Source organism: Anarrhichthys ocellatus, unplaced genomic scaffold, assembly GCF_004355925.1.
Source record: "Anarrhichthys ocellatus isolate YVR2014 unplaced genomic scaffold, GSC_Weel_1.0 scaffold8, whole genome shotgun sequence".
Lineage (NCBI taxonomy): Eukaryota > Metazoa > Chordata > Actinopteri > Perciformes > Anarhichadidae > Anarrhichthys > Anarrhichthys ocellatus.
The window spans coordinates 9858674-9876915 of record NW_022280038.1 but is presented as its reverse complement, the minus strand read 5'-3'; the positions used below and the strand labels follow the sequence as shown (position 1 = coordinate 9876915).

General features: G+C 40.1%; 2 protein-coding genes across 2 annotated transcripts in view; both read left to right on the top strand.

Moving 5' to 3' along the window:
- Positions 1 to 330: 330 nt before the first annotated feature.
- On the top strand, positions 331 to 4802 carry ccnb2 (cyclin B2). Its single transcript, XM_031848556.1, has 8 exons — positions 331 to 2161; positions 2353 to 2466; positions 2889 to 3167; positions 3249 to 3407; positions 3477 to 3713; positions 4208 to 4348; positions 4426 to 4536; positions 4686 to 4802. Exons 1-8 carry the CDS (start codon positions 2135 to 2137, stop codon positions 4791 to 4793), a joined length of 1176 nt encoding a protein of 391 aa, XP_031704416.1. The 5' UTR covers positions 331 to 2134; the 3' UTR covers positions 4794 to 4802.
- A 2094-nt stretch (positions 4803 to 6896) lies between these two features.
- The window catches only part of LOC116384149 (CD82 antigen-like), a 24341-nt gene continuing 12995 nt past the window's right edge, over positions 6897 to 18242 (top strand). The window contains exons 1-2 of the mRNA XM_031848579.1: positions 6897 to 7099; positions 16606 to 16678. Coding sequence (XP_031704439.1) covers positions 16616 to 16678 — 63 coding nt within the window. The 5' untranslated portion in view covers positions 6897 to 7099; positions 16606 to 16615. The remainder of the gene's footprint in view (positions 7100 to 16605; positions 16679 to 18242) is intronic.

Sequence of the window (18242 nt, the reverse complement as noted above, 5' to 3'; positions counted from 1 at the left end):
TGTAAATATATATATGTAATTATAAATATATATGTACATATACATACTTATGAATACATGTATATATAAATATATATGTAATTATAAATATATAAAATTGCATATCTATATATATATATTTACAATTATATGTGTAATTATGAATGTATATATCTATATATTTAGACATGAATATACATGTATATATATAATTATAAATATATGTATATATACATATGTGTAATTTTAAATAAATATATATAAAATTATAAATATATATTTATTTATAAATGTATATGTATATATATATAATATAAATAAATATATATATTTTTAATATCAGATATTATCTAAATCAGCTGGTTTTTAATCAAATTTACGGGAGGAAGTAGTGCTGTTTTTGGGGGACTTTACAGTGGCGGATTAATCCACATTTGATGCTCCAGTGAGTTGTGGCAGCAGGACGGTGTGTTTGGGATTGAGTCAAAAATACTCCACTGTGTGTGTGTGTGTTGGTGATGAAGGAGCATGTCAGCCAGTGACAGTGTGGCGCCTCATGTTTTTTAATAGTTTTTAACAACAATAGAGCTCTGTGGCTTTGATACATAACATATGTTAGTCGATACCTTCACTGTTGGTTTTGCTTTTCATGAGATTTTTTGACAAAAAGAAAACTATAAAATACCATCAGACAGTTTGTGAGGAAAAGTTGAGCCTCACCAATAACTTCAGTTCAGAAACAGTTAATTCAGACATGACCATTTTAAAGTTGCAAATTATGCTTTAAATATATGTTTTATATAAAACTTCTCTTTGCAACAGCTCTCACGGTAAGTTGGTCTAAAGTAAGCATGTGAGTGACATGTCTTTGATTTGAACACGGCAGACTTCTTAAAGCTGCTCAAATCAATATTTTGGATCAAATGAGCTGTAATGTGAAACTCTGCCGTACGTTAGTGTCTGTCAGCTTATTGTTTTATGATATCGTTTGCAGCTTTAATGTTTTCATTCACTCACCAAACAGCTCTGATCAATAAACACTAAACAGCAGACAGACACGTGAGAGACTCGCTGGTGATGGAGGTGGAACATTTAACACATTGTGGGATAAATGTTATTTTTTCTACCTGTTATCCAGGTATTGTCAGCCTGATCTTGCTGTAAACACTTTGCCCAAATGTTCACACATTTCTTTATCATTTTAAAGTCACAGACGATGCCCAGCTTTAAAGCAGCAGCTCCACAAACAACCCTCGCTGTAAAAGTACAAAAGTATTAGCAACTAAATCTGATCAAAGTATTCTAAAAGTAGCAAAAGTACCCATTGTACAGAATGCCTCATTTCAAATTGATGTGTATCATTGCATCACGGTGTTCATCACTTTAATATTGCAGGTGGTAAATATATTTTAATTTACTTTATGTACTGCTGGGTAGCTTAATGTATAATAGTACATCATTTATTACTTGATTTATTTTTGTATTCAAATCTGAAAACTAACTGAGTAACTCAACAAGATGTTCCAAAATGTTGTGTTAATTAGCATAAAATGGAAATAGTTAAAGTACAAGTACCACACAACGGTATTTTAGTAAATGTACTTAGTTCTTCAACACTTGGACATAGTGGATTCCAATGTGGAGCAAAGATGCTGAAGTCATTCTGAATCAACAATGCATCATTAATCAGTAATTCAGTAATTTAATACATATGAAGCTTATATAGTTTTGGTACTTTCAGTACATTTTGCTGCTTTTATACTTATACTTGTGACATTTTGAATTCATGAGAATTTTTTTACAATCTGATATTTCTACTTTTACCTCAGTAAAGGATCTGAGTTGTACTTATTCAACCACTTAACAACAGCATCTTTAAATCTATTATTTCTCAAATTTTTAAATATCACCAGAACTGTACCTTCTGACCTCGTTTGTCTGTCAGCCAATCAGGAGCGCGCTCTACTGTAGCAGCGTCCAATCAGATTTGACGGAGCTCTATTTGAAAGCGACTCGTGCTAGTGTTGTTTACCTGCAGAGCTCGCTATTCACGGATCTTGTCGGTAAATCGTGCTGCTTGCTGCTAAACAGATAAAGAAACCACCGCGTCGCTGCTTTAACTCGGAGTGTATCCTCTTGTCTACCGACGATAAACATGTCTTCTGTTGAACTTCGTGCTGTGGTGAGTAAACGGAAGTTATGTCGGTGTTTAAACTGCTTGTTTTAGATGATAGCTGCTGTTAGCTTCGCTAGCTAGCATCGTTAGCTAACGTTATCTTTGGCGTTTTTGCTCCCTGACACTTTACACCAGACAGCATTTCTTAAGCTTGTGTTATATCTGAGTTTTCTGTCCTTTTTTTCCCCTATTTTTAGCCGCTCCCAGCCGCAGAGAACCCAGTGAAGATGAGCAAAGCCACGGCCGGTGTGAGGAGAGCTGCTCTCGGAGAGATCACTAACTTCACTGCGGCTGCAGCAGTCAACACAAAGGTAACGTTACCCTGGAGGACTAGCACCGTTTAGCTCAATAACCGGGCTTCGTTTTGTCTTATCTGTATTCAGTGTTTTTGTAACGTGAATCAAATAATGACTCAAAAACTCACCTGGGCACGAGCTACAATAATTGTCTTAAAGTATGGACACGCCTGTCCACGATTCCAAAATCACGTGGAAAGCTTTCCAAAAGGGTGGAGGATATCTCTTTTAAGGAAAAGATGCAGTTTCGTTCATTTAGATGACACTTTCATCCAAGGCAACTTGCCACCATGTGGTTACAACCTCACCTCCTTAAGTAACTCCCAACTTAAGTATTTTTAAAAATGGGATACATTTAAACGTCTCTGAAACAAGCCTTCCAGCCCAAAACATCTACTCTATTTCTAAATAAAGCTGCGTTTCACTTGTTTCCCCAGAGGACCGGACCAGCCAAAGCATCGGGCAAACCAGCCCAGAAGGATAAACCGGTGGTCCAGGTGGTGCATCCAGTGGTCTGGGGCTCGGCACCTGCAGATCCTCTGCCCTCGGTCTCAGAGGAGTTGGCGGATGCGTCCATGAGGGAGGAGGAGGAGCTCTGCCAGGCTTTCTCTGAGGCGCTGCTCACCGTGCAGGACGTCGACGAGCAGGATTCAGGACTGCCGCAGCTCTGCTCGGAATACGTCAAAGACATCTACAATTATCTACATGTCCTGGAGGTGTTTGTCGTTCCCTCAACAATCAGCTGAACTCTCTGCTCTCTCCTTTTTGTATTGTTTCATCACTGTCCGTCTCCACAGGTGGAGCAAGCTGTACGCGCCAACTACATGCAGGGTTATGAAATCTCTGGACGCATGAGGGCTCTTCTGGTCGACTGGCTGGTCCAGGTTCACTCCAGGTTCCAGCTGCTGCAGGAGACTCTGTACCTCACAGTCGCCGTCCTGGATCGGTTTCTCCAGGTAAGAACCGTCACAAGTCGTTTCTCTTTGTGTTTAATGAACTGTAACGAAAGCGTTGCTGTGCTGCAGGTCCAGCCGGTGTCTCGCAGAAAGCTGCAGCTTGTTGGTGTGACGGCCATGCTGGTGGCCTGTAAGTACGAGGAGATGTACGCTCCGGAGGTCGGGGACTTCGCCTACATCACGGACAACGCCTTTTCCAAGGCTCAGATCCTGGAGATGGAGCAGCTGGTTCTCAGGACTCTCAACTTTGAACTTGGACGTCCTCTTCCGTTGCACTTCCTTAGACGGGCCTCCAAGGTGGCCAGTGTGAGTTATATTATCTTACTGTTACAAAAACAATATAGTTGAACTAGTGTTGAGAGTTCAGCTGACTTTTCTGTACGTTAACATTGGGTCCAGTGTTTTCACGTCAATCTCCTCTGGCCGCGTACACGTGTTCATTGCTTTAAATAAAAAGCAGGATTTTATTTCTTCAGGAGATCCGAAGCGAGTAGGCCACCAAACTTTGGTGTCAACAAAAAGCAGGCTGAGCGCTCATTTCTTTGACTTTACTCAGTAGTTTGAATACCAACAGAGCAAGAGCAGCTAATTTAAGTGGCAGAAAAAACGTTTTTATGACTAAATAAGAATAATCAAGAGGTAATTGTTATCTTTTACTCAATTATCAATAAATTCAGAGACTTGAATCCTTAATTTGCTGGACAGATTAATGTGAACTCGTAAACGGGTTATGAGTTGCGCTTGAACAAGACAGGATCTGTAAAGTGGACTGGTCAGTGGGCTGATGTCTTGTGTCTCAGTCTGATGTAGAGAGACACACGCTGGCCAAGTATCTGATGGAGTTGACGCTGCTCGACTACAACATGGTTCACTATCGGCCCTCTGAGATCGCTGCTGCGTCACTGGGTCTCTCCCAGCTGCTGCTCGAGGGGCTGCCGTGGGTGAGTTTGCTTGAAGAAACGTCTGCACTTAAACAACCTTTTCAGGGTCTTATTTTTAACTTGCTCCATCTTGTCAGTCTTCCACACAGCAGCACTACTCCACGTATGAAGCGGCCCACCTGAAGCCGATCATGCAGCACATCGCCCAAAATGTTGTGCTGGTGACTGAGGGGAAAACCAAATTCCAGGTGAGTTGCCGACAAAGCACCGAGCGTTTGATTTATGTTAAATATAACTTCTCTACTGCTGCCCCCTCACTCGCCACTTTAAAAACTCTCCTATTTAAATGTGCTGTTAACCTGTGGTCCTATGTCGACACAAATAAAATGTATTGCAGGCCGTGAAGAACAAGTACTCGAGCAGCAAGCTGATGAAGATCAGCCTCATCCCTCAGCTGACGTCGTCCATTGTGAAGACGATGGCGGCCGCTGTGATCAACACTTGAGCCGAACTTCCCCCCCCCCCCCCTTTTGTCAATGGATATTTCACTCGCACTTTATTTTTAGATTGATTACAATCTGTGGAGATTCTAGAATAGTTTTTAAATAAAATGTTTTAAATTTTTCATCCATGATTTGTGGTTTGTTCAGAGATTCAAACACTGATTTTATTCATTGCTGTTAAATCTTTGTTCCAGATTTTACTCCTTCAATTGTTCCTCGGATCCCGGTGATAAGAAATGAACTAGATTTAAACTAGTTTAAAATGACTTTCTGGATGTGTTTTAAACATGATTCTGGACTTTAAAAAAGGTGCTAAATTCAATATTCGGCGCATTAATGTTGCAGCCAAAAAACTCTTCGTTTGACATATTGAGCCTTAGCGCATGTTACCATAACGCGTAAACCTTGAGATACTAAGGTTGCGTACCTTTTGCTGATAATACTTGGAAGTAGTTTCAATGTGTATCTGAATACTTCGTCCTCCACTAGCTGTGGAGTCAGCCCCCCCCCCCCCCCCCTCTAAAGTAGCACTCAATGATCCGAGTACTTGCCTGTGACAGCTGTTTTAGTGGCTGAGGAGAAATAAATGGAGGCCACTGTGACGCGACGTAACCCTCAGTGAGAGAAGCGTCTGAGGTCACGGTGTCATTAATCCTGAACGTCGCTCATCTGAAGGTCCCAACGAGAGAAACTCTTCTGTCCTCTTCACCACACAAAGACTGAAGCTGTGTCTGCTCTCTGCCGTCACAACTGTACGTCCATGCAGAATAACGCCATTTATCGCCTCGTGTTCCTCACGCTGAGCAGCACTGACTCAGTGTGTGTGTGTGGAGGAGCATTGTTTTCTTCACCCTGACTTCATCACCCGCCTCCTCCTCACACTGAAGGAGCTGCAGCACAGGCCTGTAATCTGCTGAACAGAAGATATTGGCACACTTTTTAAAATAAAATGTATATATTCTTCCAATATTAAGGGTTTTATGGTTTAAAAACAAATTGGCTTGTCTTTAGTATAAATATTTTAAATTCATAAAATGTAACCACTTTTAGACCAATAACTTTAAAGTTATTTCCCAACTGTACCTTCCTAGCAAAGTGAACTTTGAAAAATAATTTAGACTAGTCTACAGCCTCACCAAGAATGCAAGTCCAGAATTGAAAATATACTTCAGTAAAATCAGAAAAGTGTACTTGAACTGTTATAGTCCATTCGATCATTACTACTTGTCCATTAATGTAAAGGCAGGATTTTACTGTAGTTTGAGCTGATTTTTAACTTAACTGATTTTCATTCTGGCTCGATATGCAAATCATTTTCTCCATTGTTTGGTTTGTAATAATAGTGAAACTTGCGTCACAATTACCCGGAGTCCAACGTGCCACTATCAAAACGTTTGTTGTCCGACCAACAGTCCAAACATCAACATTACTAAAACATTAAAAGTAAAGCATCGAGTCTAACATCACGTGTTTCTACATAAAAATGGATTTAAAAGAAATAAACTTCAGCCATTTATTTTCTGTCAATCCACTAATCATTTCAGCTTCACTCGTATAAACTGTTTAATTTGTAACATTTTATAAACATGTTTTGTTTGCAAAAAACTTAATATAGTAAAGTAACTAAAGCTGTCGAATAATGTGGAGTAAAAATATACAATATTTCCCTTTTGAGATAAAGAGAAGTAGAAAGTGACCTAACAAAAGTACAAGTACCTCAACAGTAGGCTAACATTGTAGTTAAGTGTATATCATGGAATATCTTACTATATATACTCTTTACTGTTTCTATCATAAATGTATTACAATATAGATGAAATTATTAAAAAATAAAAAGTTGTCTGTGGATAACTCCACTACATGCACTGCTGTTTATTACTTTTTCCACCTTTATCCATTTTTAAACAGAACAAATACACAAATACACATAGGCCTATGGTCAAATTAAACAAAGATTTTCTTGGAATGCTGTCCCAACATAAACACACACATCCTAGACCAAAACATAGAGTAGCCTGTTTGTTTTAATCCTCTGTTGTTGCGTGATGCGGCTGCGGGCTCTGCGGGGATTTGGGGGTTAAAGGAGGGCATTGTTGTGACTCTTAATTCCCATAGCTGCCACATGGTAGGGACCAGAGGAGACTCTCCGGCTGCCTGTCCGTCTCCTGCTTCAGTTTGCAGACTTCACTGCTGCTGCTTTGTTGTGTCGAGCCGGAGGTCACTCAGTCCGCTCACAGCGCGCACAGGACCCGCAGAAGACCCGCACTGCTCTCCACTTCTCTCCGCAGTTTAACGCAAAAAAACCAACGTAAGTAAACCAACATCCGCGACTTGTTGTTTTTTTGTGAACGGAAGGTGCTTCTCTTAATTCATGCGTGTGTGTGTGTGTGAGAGAGAGAACACGAGGCGTGCGTGGCTGCTCGTGTGATCGTCTTTCGGGTCGATCCTCGGGTTGTTGATTAGTCGGTGGATTTGTGTGGATAAACGGGCCACAGTGGGAAGCTGTTTGACTTTATTTTGGGGCGCAGGACTGATGATGTGGCGCCTGTGAGCATGATTTATGGATTTGACAGAATGAGGAGCTTTTCTCTATCAGACCACTTCTTACTTTTGAGACGCACACACGAGTTTAAAGTTTAAATTGGACTGAAACCAACTGTTTATTAAAGTATGCTGCTTTTTAGTATCAAGTCAATCTGTTCAAGTTGTTGTAGGAAAATACACAAAAACACATGTTATTGCTCAGAAATGTTCTGACTGATTTAAAGTTTTGTAGGTCAAACGCTTTAAACGCCTGTTTTTAGCCTGTAGTTTGGTGCAGACAGAAACTGAATCTAAAGTTGATTAACTCTGGCAGACTTTGACCCCAACTGGATTTCGTACCTTTTTAAACGGAACTGTTTGATCGGTATCAGTTCTTTCTAGCTGATAGACAGTAATCCAATATCTTAAGACATTATTTGACCAAAGGTTCAAATGATTTATTGATCTTATGTAGTTTTAGGTAACCAACCTTTTTTTTTTTTTTGTGCTTACAACATAACCAGTATCTGCTTGTTTCTGGTTGCATGTGTCTCGTGGTTGTTACCAGTTCAACCACAGTATATTCTTTTCCTTTATTTTAATTTTAGAGTTCACAAAGAGGTAAAACAATTCCACATTTAACAAGAAAAGACAGAGTAAAGTCTGGAAAAAAACCCATAATGTCGAGGAGCAGACATGGTTGTGGTTCCTGTTGTGGGAACGACTGATTGAAACCGTGGTGGGATGTCAGTGAAACCCTCTAAACTTTGTTAAAAAACTCAGAACTGTAGTTAAAAAGCTAGAAACATGTTTAAACAATCAAATGAAACGGAAGAACATGTGCAGAACCAATGAAAGCTGACTGCAGGGCTTTCAGGCTGTTTTGGGTTTAACGGAGGTGAATCTACAACTAACAATGATATTATTATATTCTTAGATCTATTAGTGACAAATGCACAACTCAATTCTCCGGAGGCCAAAATGACAACTTAAAATGTCTTAATTAATGTCTTACTTGGCCGATGAACTATCTGATTTTCCTCTCAACCTTGACAAAGGTTGAGAGGAACTTTAAGAGTATTAAAGTTAGCTGTTTTTTGAATATGTACATTCCACATAACGTGATTGGTCGATGTCTTTGTTTGAGCTGCGAAAGCTATGAACATCGGCCGCGTTCAGAGCGCTGCAGTGATGACGTATTGTTGTAGGCCAACGGGAAGTTAGCATCGCGCTGGTTCCCTCGGCATGAGACGAACGTTTCTGATTCCTACACACTGAGTTACGAGCTAACGAACTCTAACGTTAGGCTACAAAAGTGTTCGTCTCATTTAGACCACTAAAAGTCATGACAAAAATCTAAGCAAGAAAGAAATCCTAAAATATGTCAATTTCTTTTTATTTAAAAAGTTACTTCAACAACAAACGATGAATCTCACGTAGATGTTTTAGTTTTTGCTGTTTTGGAACCGTTCTGTTGTTTTTATTTTCTCCCGTTGTTGTCTGTGCCGTGGCTAAAGAGGCTATACGATTTTGGGTTCTCCGTCTCGTTCTCGTGATCGCCGTATTTCAGGAAACGCATTGAGCGAATTTCTTAAAATTTGGCACAAACGTCGTCTTGCACTCAAGGTTGAACTGATTTAGATTTGGTGGTCAAAGGTCACTGTGACCTCACAAAACACTTGTTTGGCCACAACTCGAGAATTATGACAATTTCACACAAATATGTAAAAGGACAGAATGATGAGGTGACATTTTGGACAGACGTGAGGAGGTGTAGTCCTGGTTGTTGTGTCGTATGTGGAGTCATTTCATTTATCTTCTAATCTTCATGTTTGCTTGTTTTACCCTTTTCTATTCATGCCGTGTGAGAGAGAAGGTCATTTGTCTGGAACTGTGTAGCATGGGCAACAGAAGAACCCATTAAAGTTTGGAGCCGCTCCGAATCAAGGGGCGGATACACACAATCTGTTTTACCTTTTGTTAACATTGCGAGATACGACATGGCCACCAGCAAAACTAGTGACCACTTTGTAGAGGCTAACGGGGACGAAAAATAAATAATAAATCCTCCCATTGGAGAAGCAGGAACAGCTGTTAGAAATGACGTAAACCTTTTTAATCAATCCTTAATGGACAGTTTGTTTCTGCCTGACTGACGACTGTCAAACATCCAGGTCTTCTTCTGCAGGGTTATCGACCGCTGTGTGGTTGTGAGGCTGGTCTGTGTTACAAATGGTGATGTGGGTCAATGTTGTGCATGGTGGCACGATCATCGATATTTCAGCCCCCCCCCCGCATCCATCACTGGATCCTTTTCCTGGCTCCACAGCAGCGGGACCTTAATTACCTTTCCTTACATCGGGGAGCAGGACAGTGCGTCTTGTTGAGTTGAGGGGGATCCCGCTGGCAGCTGTTAGTCTGACAGGAATGTTTTACAGGAACTGGTTTATCTTCATTCTGAGATCTTTGACTCGATGAGTTTCACCAGACGTGCGCCTGTTTTGTTTTTTTATGTTAAATGTAGGAAAACGCAGCTCTTTATGTCCAATGAGTCTCACTAAAGTGAGCACCGCATGTCTTCTGAAGTCGGAGACATCACCCACAGTGAGCTCATTACCTGTTTACCCTGTTTAGTGGAATACCTTGAAGGGTGATTATGGGGTTTAATACGGTTCAAGTCACTCGAGCTGCTCACATTTCTCCAACACACACAAAACAAATTCAACATGGTGGTCAATACAGCATGATGTTTATTTAGTAAATGATGGTCCATTTAGAGTCAAATAGACCATAATACAGGGCATGCTTTAGGGCGGGGCTACCTTATTTGTACTTGATTCCACCCTCTTGTGTCACTTCTGGTTGCAGTGAAACAAGATAGCTACGGCTGAAAACAAGATGGCGACGGTCAAAATGTTGAACTTGAGGCTTCAAAACGGAGTAAAAAACAATACATTGTTTTTGAGAATAGATGCACTACTCCAAAATATCAATATTATCTTACTCTGTAGTTTGTTTTGACTAAATCCAACACACACCGCCCTACTGCCACAAATACTCACTATACTCATCCACCAAATGTGGATTAATCCGCCGCTGAAAATAGTCCCCCAACAAATTCCCCACCTTTTTGTTTAATGGCTACTACAATGACCAGCTGTTTTAGGACATTTCTGAGCCTTTTTAAATAATATATAAACATGAATCAATATATTTTTCTTCAGTTGGGACCAATGGACTAACATGAGGTTTTATTGACAAAAAGAAAAATGTGCCCGCACCGTTGATCACTCGTACTCGCTTTATTAATGATAGGATCAACAATATACAGGATTTTGGTTCATTCAAAGGAAATGTTCAGTTTCACACTTTTAGTTTCTGTTTTTCTTTTGTGATGGTAAACAGAAGATTTTGTGTCATTTGAATGTGCCAACTTGGACTCTGTGGAAATATTTAATGCGCTTTTTATGTTCTCCACTATTTTCTGACATTTTCTGGATCGATTATTCTAGAAACTAATCCACAGAATGATCTATAGTGAAAGAAGTGAAACAGACGCAGCTTAGACAGGAGACGAGTGCTTTACTGATCCTAGTGATGAGTTTGAGTGCAACAGGAAAAACGGAGACTTGTTCCGGCTCAGTAGTCGTAGATGTTGTAGAAACAAAGCAGAGATTTTCTGTTTACACGCTCCACGTTGTGGAAGTGAGCCCCCCCCCACTGCAGAGTCGCCATGGAAACCTGCTTGCTCCTTTCAGTTGACTGTGAATAAAGAAGACGTCAGGCGGGGGCAAACTGGTTTCTCCACCACTGAGTGGTCATGTGATGAATTAATTATGGTGGCGGGGAGCTGCTGTCACTGCTGCTCTGTCAGATTAAAGGGGGACACTGCAGGTAAAAAAACAACAAAAACTATCAGATAACACAGTGAAACGTCCCAAGTTGATTACTTTTATTAGGACAGTTATTTTTTGTGTTACACATTTTTGGAGAAATGTAAGTTTAAACGTGCAAATAAGGCATTATCTTATTAAATATGTGCTCATTTGCATACATTTCCAGAACACAAATTCAAAATTATTGTTTCATTTTGTTGACTTATTGGAGTCAAAGGTTTTTACAGAAGGGCATGTTTGGATATCTCTTTGAATCAGAAAATATAGTAATATAAAATAAATACTTCCATGTTTTTAGCACTAAAATGTTGTTTAAATCAGGCTACGAATGATATATTTACAAACCCCTCTGTGTTAAGAGAGGAATGAAAGTGTACAGTTTGAATATATATATATATATATATATATATATATATATATATATATATATAAGAGACTCTGTACTATTCATTATTGATATGATTTTAAATTTCACGGTTATTGTCAATACCGATATATTGCGACACCTCTGCTTTGAACCTCTTTGATATATTTACTATGAGTCACACGTGTGGTGCAGCAGTAAAGTGTGTGTGATAGTCCAGTTGGTTGTCTTCGTGGGTGGGAAGCCAGTGAGGGATTTTGTTCTTGCTGCTCTCAACACTGGTCTTGGTGGAACTGGTATGATGATGACATGAAACGGTCGTTGTTCCTCCAAAACACGGTTTCTGCGCATTCTGTGACTCCCCCCGAGAACCACGACTCGTCGTTTTTAATATTTTTGTTTGTCTGAATATTATCGTGATAATCAATGAGCTCTAGAGATGTTGGTTTGTGTATTTGTTTAACTTTGGATGGAGCATAGCTATCTGTTTCCCCTTGCTTCCAGTCTTCATGCTAAGCTAAGCTAATTCCAATGTAATTCTGTGTTTAACAGAGAAAACGTCTGTGTGAGGAAGAAGTTGATCAACATTAAGCTTTAAATGATGGACACGAGTGTCGGATAAACGCCTCCTTTGTTCATCTCTGGTCTCCTAATATGACATTTAAATTTCAGGCTACAAATAGATTCTGCTGAAAAGAACAGCGAGGGAAGACAACAAAAGAGTTTATTGTTGTTGTTGTTGCACATTTCTGCATGTATAAGAGAGTGTGTAAGCAACGTAGACGCGATGTCCAACTGACGCCTTCAGTGTTGTCTCTGTCAGATGAAAATTATGTCATTAATGAGGAGAAACAGCCTCGTTTTCATCCCAAACTGTCAAATTATCACCAGAATGAGCTGAAAATGTTTCAATAACAGCATTATGCACAAGTTCAGACCCCTCACACATTACAGTAGCGCGGCAACAAACGATTATATTCTTTATCGATTAATCTGCCAACTATTTTCTCAATTTGAATCAGTTGTCTTCATAGACTTAAGAGATTTTATTCTGATCTTTTTTGATAATAAATGTATCATTTGTCCCCTTTTTTAAAGCAAAAATACTGAAAAATCATTGTTTCCAGCTTCTCAAATGTGAATATTTGCCGGTTTTATTTGTCTGATATCACAATACTTTTGGACTGTTGGTCAGAATTCTTTTTTTTTTTAAATTTGCCAACCTGGACAAATTAAAAATCATTTATATTATATACTAAACTAGACAATAGATATTAACAGTTAGATTATTTTCACGGTAAACGTGGCAGAATAGACTTTAGTGGAGCATTTGTTGTCATTTAAAGTTTTAACATTTTTTTAGATTATTTTGCAATGCATCTGTACATGTAGTTTTGTTGTATTCACACATTTTCTTTGTTGGCAAACTAAAGTTGTTGTGGTTTGAATTGCTGCCATGGATTATAAAGTCACTGTAAACAAAAAGATGTGAAGATGTTTGCCAAGAAGAGAGTTTACGAGAGATTATCTCCAACACTGGGAGGCTGAGTCGATGCGTAACAGGAAGCAGAAGCAGCTGATATGAAAACAGGTCAGAACAAATGAAACTGAAAGTTGCTACATGTTTATTTCTGGCGGATTATCTGATAGTTCATATCTGCAGCTGCACAAAGATGTTTTCGGCAGACCTCATCATGTTGGAATGGACCGCCGGCTCGACTGCATTTTCTCTCCAACAGAAACCTGCATAAAGATACAAACGTACAACTCAGACTTATGACAAAAATAATGAAACAATAATAAAACAGTTCCTTACAGAAATACTAAATGGAGACGAGGATGGAAAATATCACATATTTCTGGCCATGAACCAAAACACCAGCTATTAAATCGAAGAGAAACGCAGAAGTTAATTTACTTAAGTACTGCACTTAAGAGCAATTATGTGGTACTTGTACTTGGACTTGGTTAGATACTGGTATCAGAAATACCTTTTGATACAACCTAAAATACTGGATCGTGTATCGGTGGAGTCTATGCACGGATCTGATATCACATTATCATGTTATCTAACAGCTCGTTATGCGACACAGGAACAACAACACGTGTCACTCGCTACCCGATCCGAACACGCGTGTCACTCGCTACCCGATCCGAACACGCGTGTCACTCGCTACCCGATCCGAACACGCGTGTCACTCGCTACCCGATCCGAACATCCTCGATGGCTACTGCACATGTGCAAACTACTACAGTACTACACACCTGTTTCTTGATAATGCTACATTGTAGAAAACAAATCTGTTTAAATCTGCAGGAGAGCTAGTTAACGTTAGCTGTTAGCATTTTTACGACTTTGTCTCTGTTCATGCCTTCGTAATGTGCTCCAGACCGTGTTGAAAGCTCTCTGCAGGGATTAATTAAGATAGCATGTTTTCTGTTTGACTCGTTGCACAGTTTTGCACAGACAATGGGCGTAAAATGCTGTGAATAGTACCCTCCCTATGGTTTTATTTTAAAACTTGCCATATTCAACAACTTTTAGGCTGATAAATGAATTGAAACATCATGTGTTCATTCCTGAAGCAGCCATGTTTCTATTCATTCAGCAGCTGTGGCTCCGTGGCACTTCTAAATTTAACAAAGCCTTTGTTTCAGGAACTTCACTAGAAGTGCATAAAAACATTCATCATGTTCACAACCTCCAGAAGTTAGACCTCTGGGGAAACCTTAAAGTTCCAGTGATTTAAAGGTTAAGTCAAGAAATACAATAAAATGACAATAGTGAACTACTGTAGCAGGCGAGCTAACGGCTAACACACTAGCTAGCCAAGAACATGCTAACACTCATTTAAAATGGCGACTCGCTGGGCTAGAATTATATTCGTAATTAAATACTAAAAACTTTAAGAAAACCTTAAATTTTTGCGAAAATAGTTTCTACGCTTGGCTGAGGTGGGAACAGTTCATGTATTGACAAAGTGAAGTGGAAACAGATTAATAGTTGAAGGTTCGACTGGCGCTCATCACGTCTTCTTCTGCATCGGTGTAATGGTTTTCCAACTGGAGAATTAGCACCCCCCCCCACAGTGCTCATCTTGATTAACCAACCTTTAATATTTGCGTAACGATAGTGGTTGGAATCGAGCTTTTATTCGCATTTTCTTTTGGGGATTTGCAAAACATTCGGATGATTTAGACTTTGCTTTTGTTAGTTTTTGGATTTTTTTTATGGGATTATTTGGCAAAAAGAAAAATACAGAATATTGCTGTCCTTATCCTTCACTTTTTGATAAATGCGTCTTTTGGGTTTTTAATACTTTTTTCTGTAGTAACATCTTTGCTCAGGAATTTCCCCCCAAGTTTTAGGTATAAAAACAGACCTACAAGTTATTTTGGGTGTTCTCATACAGCATTTCTCCTTTCAAACCCGTCCTGTGTATCAGATGCTGACCTGGTCTTTGTTACAGCTCTGCTCTGTTTATAGTCTATAATGCCTTCCATCTGGCTTTGCTGCGACTATTTGCCAAAATGTCTTTCCCATTGCATATTCTCTTCACTCTGTCATCCCTGCAGGCCCCCCCCCCCCCCAACTGGCACAGAGGCAGCCATGTAACAGTAACCCATTTACAGTGATGGGAATATGGGTCAGATACACGGGCTCTGTGCTCACGCTACAGGGCTTCACTGCCAGGAGGAAACATTGAGTCGGGCCGCCATATTTCACCCAGATCTTCATAGATTTATTGGCCAGTAAGAGGCCATTAATGTACGGGGGGAAGGGGGGGGGGGGGGCAGTGAAGCTGAAGACAAGGTGGGAAAAACCAGAGAGAGTGATGCTGCATTCATGTCAGGCGGGGATTTTCTGTAAATATCGGCCACCACACAGACGGGGAAAGGTCAACGGACCAGCTGGTGGTGAACACCAGATGGATGCAATTTTTTAACTTCCACTTTGCAAAAATAGAAGCGCATAAACTCAGCGATGATGATGATAATAATAATCCAATGTATTAGTTATTGGTGGAACTAAAACAATCAGACACACAATTAAAAATCTTCTACAAACAAAGACTGATAGGAGTTTAACTTTAAAATGCAGTCGGAACAATTCATTTACATGAATCTGTTTCCCACATTACTTCCTGTGATGGGAGACGAGGCGAAGCATGGCTGTGAGAGTGACGTATAAATCACAATCTGCTTTACTTGGCCAACTATATGATCACATCTGGTTTTATGAGGTTCTCAATGTACTAACCAGATAAAAAGAGACGTGCGTCGAACACCGGAATGCCTTTTGACAGCAGTGATGATGCAGAGAAACCATATTATAAATAGGAGTGGCTAGGCGATCTTTCAATATCGTTGTTTCTTGATTTTAGGGCTCTACCCAATCGTAGGAAACTTCCGCTCTCCATTGATAATGTTTACATTCAAATTCTAAACCGAGTCTGTTTAAACACGGTATTTCCGCACAGTTGCAGATGAAGATCATGCTACACTAATATTATTAATATTATACTGTTTGTAGAATTACATTCCAGTGGTGGCTCGTTTCCTCTTCAAGAAACATTAATCTGCAGTTTGGTGAGTGTAAATACTCTCATCTGCCCTGATGTTGATATATTGATTTCATATAAATGCATATGGATCTAGAGCTAAGACACAGATTCAGTCGCTCAAAGAGGACTGCAGGTCACAGAGGGAATGACCTCTCCTCCTGTGCTCACAGATTGATGTTGTGATTGTACTGGTTTTTGCGGGTGTAATCCGGGAGGATTTGAGCCCCCCCCCCCCCACAGTCCCTGATCATGATCAGCCCGGGCAGCTTAACCTCGGAGGTCTGTGCTTCCATAAGCATCTGTCACCACTTGTTCACATCACGCTCTTTCCCCAAAGCAAATCCCGATACACAATCCCGCTCTGCTCCCATACAGAATAACTTCACCTGCTGTGTGTGTGTGTGTATGAATCAATGAATCAATGAATGAATGAATATAAAATATTGTGACTGTTGCATGTTTACAGATCCAGCATCATGGGGAAAGGCTGCCTGACAGCGACCAAGTACTTCCTGTTCCTCTTCAACCTCATCTTCTTTGTGAGTATCTCGCCTCCACTAATAATGATGATGTGACTTTAAAGGAGAAATGCTCCTTTTTTAAAAACTGGAGCGGTTCTCAAGGCACGTCATGTTTTAGTTATTTCATTTATTTCTGTAATGTTGCTCAACATGTTTCACTCACAGACTGTTTATAAGAAGTAGACGTAGTCATCGTGACCCGTTGGTTTGTGGACTGATGTTTTGAATCCTCGAGTTCGTAGATTTAGCCTTCGCCTTCTTGAATTGCTTTTTCGCAACCAGTGAACAGGAAGTCACCATATTTGGAATGTGGAGGAGTGACGTAGAGACGCTGTATACGTCTCTGGTGGCGGCAGCGACCTGTCAATCACGAGGTAGCCCCGCCCTAAAGCATACATGCATTGGAGAAACAGCGTAGGAGTGTCTAAAGTCACACAGCTTGAGAAGACAAAATGTCAGCCGTTCATTGGTGTTCTCTCTCTGAGTCTTGAATACAGTCTGCGGCCCAGTTACCACGGTGATACTCACTTTCTCGTTTCCTCTTTTGTGTGGAAATGAAATCTGTGATCTGAGGTTAAGAGCTTCTGAGCAACAGATAAACACAGTGTGTTAGTTTTATATAACCCTCCACTGTGCTTTACAGAGAGTTACATTTTACTTTTGCTTTCCATCAGAGTTGGTCAGTAACTCAAATTCTGCTGAAGATGTTTTGTGGTGAATATGCAACTGAAGCCCATGCTTCTCATGTTAATAATCAGACACTCACGTCCTGCCAGTTTCAACAATAAAAGGTACTAAACGGGAACTGCAGCTACGGCCGGGCAATATATAGATATTATATCGGGATATGAGATTAGATATCGTCCTAGATTTTGGATATTATAAGTGTCGTCTTTTCCTGGTTTTAAAGGCTGCATTACAGTAAAGTGATGTAACTTTCCAGACTGTTCCAGCTAATCTATTGTATGCCTTTATCCACCTCGGCCCGCAAAACCATTGTTTTCCTAGGGTACAGCCCTGCATGCCACATTTTAATTGCATTTTAGACGCGTATTAAAGTTGGAATAGTCCTTACTTTTTAGCGTTGCACTGCTCGTCAATGCCACACTTAGTCCAAGCAATCAATCAAATCAAGCAAGAGGCGGGGATTTACTACTTTACCACCAACTTCCTACTTCTCTCTTGATTTATTCCCTCAGTAAACATTGTAAACATGAGTTTATGATCTCAATCTCTAGTTTCAAGTCAATACAGCATGATGTTCATTTAGTACATTATGGTCCATTTAGAGTCAAACAGACCATAAAGCAGGGGATGCTTTAGGGCGGGGCTACACAGCGATTGACAAGTCTCTGCCGTATATGCCGTCTCTACATCACTCCTCCACAGTCCAAATATGGTCACTTCCATTCAATGGCTGCAAAAATCCAGCATAGCGACGACCAAACTGCGAAATTATAGGCTTCAAAACATCAGTCTACGAACCAATGGGTGTCTTGTATACAGGCTATGGTTGAAATGTGCTCATTCACAGCGTGTGTGTGTGTGTGTGTGTGTGTGTGTGTGTGTGTGTGTGTGTGTG

Excerpts from the sequence above, each read along its gene's own strand:
- ccnb2 (XM_031848556.1), top strand. The coding sequence starts at position 2,135 with ATGTCTTCTGTTGAACTTCGTGCTGTG. Across the intron at positions 3,168-3,248 it reads ATTATCTACATGTCCTGGAG|GTGGAGCAAGCTGTACGCGC; the intron begins GTGTTTGTCGTT and ends CCGTCTCCACAG. Across the intron at positions 4,349-4,425 it reads TGCTCGAGGGGCTGCCGTGG|TCTTCCACACAGCAGCACTA; the intron begins GTGAGTTTGCTT and ends CCATCTTGTCAG.